The 10,273-nt window shown below is 35.0% G+C and overlaps 1 protein-coding gene across 1 annotated transcript; it reads left to right on the plus strand.

Moving 5' to 3' along the window:
- The first annotated feature begins 775 nt into the window (after window positions 1–775).
- LOC110448300 (acetylcholine receptor subunit beta-like 1) lies at window positions 776–2,053 on the plus strand. The gene has a single exon (XM_021494467.1). It carries the CDS (start codon window positions 776–778, stop codon window positions 2,051–2,053), a length of 1,278 nt encoding a protein of 425 aa, XP_021350142.1.
- The last annotated feature ends 8,220 nt before the right edge of the window (window positions 2,054–10,273 follow it).

Here is a 10,273-nt window from a genome sequence, read left to right on the forward strand (position 1 = left end):
AAAGCACGTGATATGTACATTATGAAGACGGTACACGAACACTTCAGTCCGCACTCCGTGAGCTTAACGCATTGCCTTCTTGAAGTCTTCTCATGTCAGTGTCTTCCTGTGAGTCAGTTTATGTCTTTGTAAATGCTCTAACCCATATCAGCCCTCGTCGTAGCACACCCAAAACCAGTATCAGCCCTCTCCGTATCGGCCCGCAAAACCCATATCTTTTGGATTTTTTTTTCATCTTTCAACATTTCAAAAGATAAATAGATCATAAGATAGTAGATCTATCCGTATTTTATTAGTTATTATGTAAAAAACACCAGAATAAAACATGCCTTTTTCCATATCAGCCAGATCCATAATATGTTTATATAGAGGAAGCTTTTTTTCTGAAGAACGGGTAATTACCTGTTCTACAGTAAAGTCTCGATATCGTCTGTTGTCATATCATCGCCACGCACGTGTACTATTGTTTACCCGGTGTAACTATTATTTACACTACGGTATTGAAATTCCCGATACGCAATAAGGAAAAGAGGACACGAAAACACAACAAGACAAAACATGTCTATTAACAAGGGTGGAAAGTCCTTAATCGATGTCTTTGGTTAAAATAACCGTTGAGGTGCTCAATAATTCAGAAGGCATAAGAATGTTTCCACTCTAGAAACGATGTTCGTCAGTGCGACGAAGGAGATTCAGTAATTAGCACACGCATCTTTAGGGTCCATAACATTGACTTGGATGTGAATGATACTCTTCACAGAAATCCGTCTCTGTAATGGCAAGCATTATACTAGGATACGTCACGGTGCTGGTTCTGCCCATGCTAGTATCATGTCAGACGTCCGACGATGTGAAATCTCTTCTCCACAGTGTATTCAACACAAACGCTTACAACAAGTGGGTGCGGCCCAGTGCTAACCAAACGACCAGAACAGATGTCACTCTCGACTTTTACCCTGTCGGTATCATCGCTGTTGACGAGGTGAATGGGAAAATGAGTACTATTGCATATCTATTCATTACATGGAATGACAACTACATTACTTGGTCACCTGATAGCTTTGGTGGTATTACAAAATTATACATACCTCAAAACTATATCTGGAAACCGGACATCGCACTCAACAACGGTTATACAAAGATGAAAGAGTTGGGCGATGCATTTATATTAACAGTTGTCAGGCATGACGGAGAAGTTGAATGGAAACCATATGAAATATTTCAAACAAAATGTATTATAGATATTTCTAACTTCCCGTTTGATAAACAGACCTGTAATGTAACGTTCGGTGTGTGGTCAAGTTTTATCAATGACGTTGATTTAAATTTCCAACTTGGAAAAAACACGATCGGTCTCGACACTTATCAGAACAATACCGAATGGGACATTATATCTACCGCAACAGATTCTCGAGATTCGTTTGCAGATGGAGCTAGCGTAACGTTTTCCCTAACCATAAGAAGACGACCAGAATACTATATGTACCATATTGTTGCCCCAGTGATGCTTCTGTCGATATTGGCGGTATTTACCTTTGCTTTGCCTGTAGAGAGTGGAGAGAAGATGGGATTTTGTATGACCGTGTATTTGGCATTCGCTGTCTTTCTGACTTTAGTAAGTGAATCCCTCCCCGTCAGCTCAACCCAGTCTTTGCTCAGCAGATACTTACTCGTTCTTGTATTGATGGGAACTGCGATTGTCATGGTTACGACGATTGAGTTACGAATCAACTACAGGGACACTGCTTTCTGCAGAATCCCACTTTTACTGAAAGGTCTGGTGCATATAAGCAGGAAGATTCAATGTCAACATCGTGGCAAGGTGTCAGATGAACAGCAAACCGAACAACACGACAGCCCACAGGACATACAAAAACGTGGTATCAAAGAACCCGCAGAAGAGTGTGATGGACATGGAAATGTGTCAGAAGGTATGACCTGGTCAGATGTCACCTCAGCCATTGACCTCTTCTGTTTCTGGATGTTCTTAGCGACAAACATCATCGCTACCTCCGTAATATTTGGCAGTGGGTATCAACAGTCAAAAACATGACATGGTGAGTTGACAAGATCTTTGTCATAAAAAACCACGTCATCATTTACAGCTGAGTAGACTGGAATAAACGGAGTAAAGTATTTTGCTCAAAACAGTGCCGTGCCGTGACTCGAGCCCGCAACCCTTCGGTCACGAGCACGGCGCCCTACCACTAGACTACCGTGTCCCCTTCATGTGATAACCAGGTGTACATATATTTCGAAATGCTGTTTTATTAATCGGGATTTTTGCTTCATTTTAACCATTATTTTATCTTGTTTTGTATTGTGAAGTTACCTAGAACAAAGAAACATCCTCAATATACGTTCACAAAAAAAATCAACCGAAAGACGATGCGACTGGAAAAACAGGGACCAAGACGTTGTAAAACACCAAACGAAAACTGGTTACGTTTATATCATGATTATATATTAATCTATAATCTGACTATTGACCTATTAAATCGTCATGTTATTATTGTGTATGGTTCCAATCTTATTTATAATAAGCATTTATGTTAAGTATCATTATTAGTTGTTAAATTTAATGGATATTGCTGTGTTAGATATCTTCTCATTTCAGACCTGTATTTAGCTCAGAACTACTTCTTTTTAAATTTATTCATCTCTTATTTTGATTTTGTGTATGTATTTATAACTCCTCGTTAATCAAATAAGCACAAATTAGGACGTGCGGTTTATTTGACCAGAGTTGCTTTTTGTTTTAATCCTCAAAACATATCCAACGATTAAAGGTTTATGGAATATGTTTTGTAGAACTTATATAAATGTCTTATTGTACAATTTTAATAATATATTAAAACTTGATGGCACGGTTTATCTTAATATCAAAAGGATGCGCCCGATCCGTTTGGTTAACCACGTGATAAAATCTTGGTTGTTGATTGGCCATATATATGTTTCACCTCCATACCCTGATTGGACATTTGCATTAGTAATCTGATTGGATACAAGAAGTTATATTGCATGTGAATGTAAATTTTTTTAACGGACACCATCATCTTTGTTTTGTTACTTGTCGCTGCTAGATGACTTTCGTCAGTCAACATTGTACAACACAAGATAATTGTTTTCCCCTGATAAGATACACTGTGATCCCAACGTTACATTGCTATGGAAAGTGTAATGAATGACTTCGTCTTCGATTCATGCTCAATCGATATATTGACAAGATATATAATAATGAGTGTCACACTTGGTAAATATATTTCACCTTTATTTCCGTTTTATTTCAGTTACTGTAGCATTTTGTTGTTACATTTTATATTGTTGTTTGTCTTGACAATTCCGGTTTTGTCATTTCAGTTCTTCTTTTATTTGTTCCCGTTACTTTTTTCAGCTTTTGTTTTTATCTTTGTAGTTACTGTTGTTGAATGTTGCTGCTGCTGCTGACGTTTCAGTTACTTTTTCGGCTTCTGTTTTTATCTTTGTAGTTACTGTTGTTGAATGTTGTTGTTGCTGCTGACGTTTCAGTTCCTTTTTCAGCTTCTGTTTTTATCTTTGTAGTTATTGTTGTTGAATGTTGTTGTTGCTGCTGACGTTTCAGTTCCTTTTTCAGCTTCTGTTTTTATCTTTGTAGTTACTGTTGTTGAATGTTGTTGCTGCTGCTGACGTTTCAGTTCCTTTTTCAGCTTCTGTTTTTATCTTTGTAGTTACTGCTGTTGAATGTTGTTGTTGCTGCTGCTGACGTTTCATGTCCTTTTTTCAGCTTCTGTTTTTATCTTTGTAGTTACTGTTGTTGAATGTTGTTTCTGCTGCTGACGTTTCAGTTCCCTTTTCAGCTTCTGTTTTTATCTTTGTACTTACTGTTGTTGAATGTTGTTTCTGCTGCTGACGTTTCAGTTCCTTTTTCCGCTTCTGTTTTTATCTTTGTACTTACTGTTGTTGAATGTTGTTTCTGCTGCTGACGTTTCAGTTCCTTTTTCCGCTTCTGTTTTTATCTTTGTAGTTACTGTTGTTGAATGTTGTTTCTGCTGCTGACGTTTCAGTTCCTTTTTCCGCTTCTGTTTTTATCTTTGTACTTACTGTTGTTGAATGTTGTTGCGGCTGCTGACGTTTCAGTTCCTTTTTCAGCTTCTGTTTTTATCTTTGTAGTTACTGTTGTTGAATGTTGTTGTTGCTGCTGCTGACGTTCCAGGTCCTTTTTTCAGCTTCTGTTTTTATCTTTGTAGTAACTGTTGTTGCATGTTGTTGCTGTTGCTGGTGTTTTAGTTCCTTTTTCAGCTTCTGTTTTTTTCTTTGTAGTTACTGATGCTGAATGTTGTTGCTGTTGCTGGTGTTTTAGTTCCTTTTTCAGCTTCTGTTTTTATCTGTGTAGTTGCTGTTGAATGTTGTTGGTGCGGCTGACGTTTCAGGTCCTTGTTCAGCTTCTGTTTTTATTTTTGTAGTTTCTGTTGTTGAATGTTGTTTCTTTTACTGGTGTTTCAGTTCCTTTTTCATCTTCTGTTTTTATCTTTGTAGTTACTGTTGTTGAATGTTGTTGTTGCTGCTGCTGACGTTTCAGTTACTTTTGGTGATTTCAGCTCATGTACTTTTTATTAACATATTTGCCTTTTTCAGCTCTCGTTGATGCCATTTCAGTAACTGTCATAGTCTTTACAGAGCTATTTTTTTGAGTTCCTTTAGCTGTTTTTTAGTTATTGTTACTGTCTGTTTAGTTGTTGTTGTTGTTGTTTCTCACTCAAAGCTCAGGTTTCATTCATAAGATAATAACGCACCTTCTTATCTATCTAATATTTGAGCATTAGGGCCATGTAGACGAAAAATCGTTTTGTCGTGTTAAGAACTCCAAACATCTTCTTCATAACTCGAAATGTCGACTTACTAACTCAAAATTGCAAGATATAACATCGAATTGTCGACTTAATAACTCGAATAAGTAAGTCAAAATGTCGAGTTATTAACACGAAAAAAGGAACGTTTTCTTTTACATGGCCCCAATGCTCTTCCGTAGATATGCATTTAAGCTTAATGCTATTATCGATCTAACCCTGACATTACAATCAATAGACAGAAAACCTTCAAGCTTTACAGTGAATGCCTTGGGTGCTTCAATCTATTTGTTTTGAATGTCCTTGGTGTCTCTAACAAAATTGTTTTCGGATAAAGGATTTTATTTGTGTCGCTTGAAGCAGTTGACGAACAAGCTCGTTTCACACATTTGGCGACTGCACAATGCGTGTCAACACGTATTTGGTAACTCCACGTTTCGCGGGAAAAATCTATAAACGTTAACTACACATGAATTAGTAATTTACCCTGATTTGTTGGGGGTTTAATGTCCTCGCGACAGTTACGATAATACAAATACAGCCTTAGGAGAAAGTAGGCTATACTTTATATGCTGTGTATATGTACTTTGAGATGAGTGCTATGTCGATTTACGTTTGTCGATGTCAAACCGCTGCTATATGTCGATGCTTGCTATCTAAATGTGACTTCATATTGTGTTTTTTCGCTGAATGATATGTCAGAGTGTGTAATGTCGATGTAAGCTACTTGTATGTCGATGTATTGTAAGAAAAATATGCAATACCGGAGTATCTATGTCGATGTTTGTGATGTCGGAGTATGTAATGTTGGAGTATGTTATGTCAGAGTAAGTTATGATGGAGTATGTTATGTTGGAGTATATAATGTGGAAGTATGTTATGTTGGGGTATGTTATGTTGGAGTATGTTATGTTGGAAGTATGTTATGTTGGAGTATGTTATGTTGGAGTATGTTATGTTGGAAACATGTTATGTTGGAGTATGTTATGTTGGAGTATGTTATGTTGGAGTAGGTAGCATCTATGTTGGAGTATGTTATGTTGGAGTATATAATGTTGGAGAATGCTATGTTGGAGTATGTTATGTTGGAGTATGTTATATTGGAGTATATAATGTTGGAGTATGCTATGTTTGAGTATGTTATGTTGGAGTATGTTATGTGGGAGTATGGTATGTCGATGTATGTTATATTGGAGTATATTATGTTGGAGTATGTTATGTTGGAGTATGTTATGTTGGAGTACGTACAATTTATATTGGAGTATGTTATGTTGGAGTATATTATGTTGGAGTTTGTTATGTTGGAGTATTGTATGTTGGAGTATGTGATGATGGAGTATGTTATGTTGGAGTATGTTATGTCAGAGTAAGTTATGTTGGAGTATGTTATGTTGGAGTATGTTATGTTGGAGTATATTATGCTGAAGTATGTTATGTTGGAGTATATAATGTTGGAGTATGTTATGTTGGAGTATGCTATGTTGGAGTATATAATGTTGGAGTATGATATGTTGGAGTATGTTATGTTGGAGTATGTTATGTTGGAGTATGTTATGTTGGAATATGCTATGTTGGAATATGCTATGTTGGAGTATATAATGTTGGAGTATGATATGTTGGAGTATGCTATGTTGGAGTATGTTATGTTGGAGTATGTTATGTTGAAGTATTTATGTCGATGTATGTTATGTCGATGTGTTTCATTTAAATGTTGCTTTGGTGCATTAATATCGTTGTATGTTATGGAATATTTCAATCGATTTATAGTATGACGTCAGGATATGTTATGTCGGAGTATGTTATGTCGATGTATGTTATGTCGATGTATAGTTAGTGAAGTTATATTTATGTCGATGTATGCTATGTCAATGCATGTTATGTTGAAGGCAGCTATGACGATGTATGCTATGTTAGAATACATTAATTCGGAGTATGTCAGGTCGATGTAAAGAATGTTGGTGTTCGTTATACAATGTATGTTATGTCGGAGTATGTTATGTTGTATGTCGATGCATCCTTTGTAACATAGTCTCACACACAAAGCGTATATGGACATAGAATATATCACGTATGCTTTGTTGGTGCATGTTTTGTTACTTTTACTGATTGTTATGTTGGTGTTATGCCGCATATAACTAAATTTGGTGGATTGAGAAACTTATTTTTCTTTTTGTCTTTGCATAATGAGGACGATATCTATTTCAAAAACACTGATTAAATAGTTAGAAAATGGGAGGGTTGACACTCATCAGCGAGACTCAATTTTATTTACAATAAGATACAGTGTATACAGCCAAATAACAAACATCATTTCATTCAACAAGATAATGTCAGGGCAAAAGTACTTATTACATTAAGAAAATTGCGAAATATACTAAAGGCCCATTGGTATCACGTAAGAGGTGGAGAAACTGACTGAATTTGAAATACACCTCATCAACAGAGATATTGCGTTATTGGGCAAATATAAATTATGCCGGTCAACCTGTCTCAAGTCTAAGCTCTGCTAGCGGGCATGAAAACCAGGGAAAGTCACAAAGGATGTTAGGGTGCATCTAGTGATAACTCCAAAGGAGTTCGGTAATAATAAAAAGGACTTCCGATTTACTATTCCATATATTCTAAAATATATAGATTTTTACAAAACTTGATACATTTTGTTAAATGATTTCGGTATCATTTTTAATTCACACTATAATAGTGTATATTCTGTCAATTTCTATTCTTTGCTATATTAGCATTGTATGTATATTCCACTTCATAGTGTTTTAATCCTAAGTCCTAAGTAATTCTTATGTGATATACAAGTATTCATTCACTATTAACTATGTCTTTTATTTACCTATTCTGAATACTACTTATCTGTGATCACGTTTAATGCTTTTCATATATTAACACCATTTATTATATATATATATCCCGGGGCCTTTGTACATGTAGGTAGGGGACTCCCAATCACTTAGAAACCTGGGATATGTATACTTTCTTTTTCTGTGATGATTTATTAATATATGTGATTATCTCCCTTTACTTGTAATATAATATGTTATTGTTATTTTTACATATGTTTGTCGCAATAATAGCTCTCAAGAGCTAATGTTCCTTGTTTACCCGTATGCGACGTTAAATAAAGTTTCTTGTTTCTTGTTTCTTGTATCCTGCTATTCAATTGGATGAAGCCTCCAATTTCAAAAGTACATGTATTTGTGCATCTAAAAAGATATGAGAAACACTAAACAACAGAACATTTTGCAAAATATATGCCCAATTTTTTGTATTTTCGTATCTAAAATTAATTCAGAACACTAAACAATAAAATGTTGTGTAACATACCAAAGTTGTGGCCATGGGTGATATTTTTGTTAAATGGCTAACCCCTGTATAATGATATGTAAAAAATAAATAAAAATAAAACTGTACTAAAATTGGTATAAGCATGATGAAGTGGGCTATGTGAGCTTCACATTTGTAAAAAAAAAAGAAGATTTTTTTGGTTCGAGAATAAAATTTAGGCCATAATCCTAAAAGGTGCGTGCACATGAAAAGCTAGCTTTACAGGAGGTAAAATTTGGACAACAGCACACGACGCAAAATTGCAAAAAAATCAAGTTTTACAACTTTACTGGGACCCAGATAATACTGCAACCAGGTAGGTAATCTTTAATTTCAGGCAGAGCTTAGGAAAAAAAATACTAGTTGCGGGGGTCAAATTTTGGGTTAAAAGTAGCAATTTTTGGCATTTTTTGGTAATTTGTGATGTGGTAACTATGGTTTTCACACAAGTGACATACATAGAAAAAAGAGGTTTATACACTTCTCAGTACTTTATATGTATTGTAAATGTAATGCAGTTTACAAATATATATACATGTATACATGTGTTGAGTAGGGTAAATCCGCTGTGTTTACATTTCCTCGACATGTGCCTTGTTTATCAGAGTCGAGCCATTTCTACTGTATACTGCTACCTGAACAGTTCAAAACAAAACAGAATTTACTAAATTACTGTTCAGTAAAAAGGAAACGTTCAACGGGAGGTAACTCTTATGTAATAATACAAGCTTAGATAGAACGCTTTTTACTGTTGCCGTCTCTTTACGAGATATGTCATACTTAAGAAAATGTGGTGTTATAACGTAAAGGGACATGCAAACATTTCTTGGAAACGTTTCCTTTCATTCCAAATCGATTTTATTTTAAACAAAAGAGCAGCGTTCACGAGCACGTCACCGATAAAGTTTAGAAGATCACTCAGCTTTAATTACATAAGTGTTTTTCATTTCGGCACAACAACTTCAAAGGCAGAGGGGAGGTAACTGGTATTTTTTTCTTACAATGACAATGACAATTGTTTTATTCTCATCGGCAATACAGTGTAGAGAATACATATATACAAATGGGTGGCAATAATACATGGTGGAACAGGATGGACGTTAGTATTGTAAATTAATTATGTCATTAATATTGGTAATAAATTTAGCCAATGATGTCAATTCATGTTGTGTTACATAATTGAATAATGTATGATATTTAAATGTGTTTGGTCTTTCATAATAATATCTGGACATATGTTTTCGCCTACTATTGAGAATTGGTTGATGTGTACATGTAAACAGATAATGAAATTCGTCGCCAATTTCTCTTAAATAACATTAACTACATAATCTATTTGCACGTGGTATATTGAACCACCTACCACTTTCAATTGGTAACTTAGTATTACATGTTCTAAACTTACAATACGCTTTGGCTAGATTCGGAGGGAGTTCTAGTAAGTACTTTTCTAAACAAAGTTCGTATTTATATATTCTATAATTGGTTCCTTTCGGAGAAGTATACATTTTATTTCTCCAGTTTGATATAAATTTTCCTTTTAGTTTATAAAATATGGTACTTTACATGTACACACTCGTCAATGTACAAGGTGAAAACGGACAACTCGCTGTTTGGATGTTTTGTGTTGCTGAGGAATTTGAAGCGTCATTCACTTGAGGATAAAAGCATGTATTCACCATGGTATTTGATCAAATCAAATGTACTACATGTATTTGATTTGTATTTTTTGCGTGTGGTCCAAAATAGTGATATAAATGTTTGTACTGTTCGAGAAAAATATTAATTATACAATAGACACTTGTTGATCCCCTGGATTCAAATACAGTGTATGACAACGTTACGTCTGCATCATCATCAAAGATCATTTCTAATTTCTTTAAACGTAAAAAGAAACGCCAATTTTTATACTTGAATTTGATGACTTTACACTTCTTTGTCGGAATAGGCATGTTTAGGAATTTTATGATTTTGAGTGATTTTGTTCAACTTACAAGTTATTCAGGGAGCATACTCTAAATATTTCCATTTTATTTTTCGACGATATCTAACTCATTTTCTGTCTTATCAGTAGCGATTCCACTCCTTTTTGTGTCAGAAATTCTGAAAAAAGA

This window comes from Mizuhopecten yessoensis, unplaced genomic scaffold (assembly GCF_002113885.1).
Source record: "Mizuhopecten yessoensis strain PY_sf001 unplaced genomic scaffold, ASM211388v2 scaffold3989, whole genome shotgun sequence".
Taxonomy (NCBI): domain Eukaryota; kingdom Metazoa; phylum Mollusca; class Bivalvia; order Pectinida; family Pectinidae; genus Mizuhopecten; species Mizuhopecten yessoensis.

Bases quoted from the DNA above. Each gene is read 5' to 3' on its own strand.
- LOC110448300 (XM_021494467.1), top strand. From the start codon at position 776: ATGGCAAGCATTATACTAGGATACGTCACGGTGCTGGTTCTGCCCATG.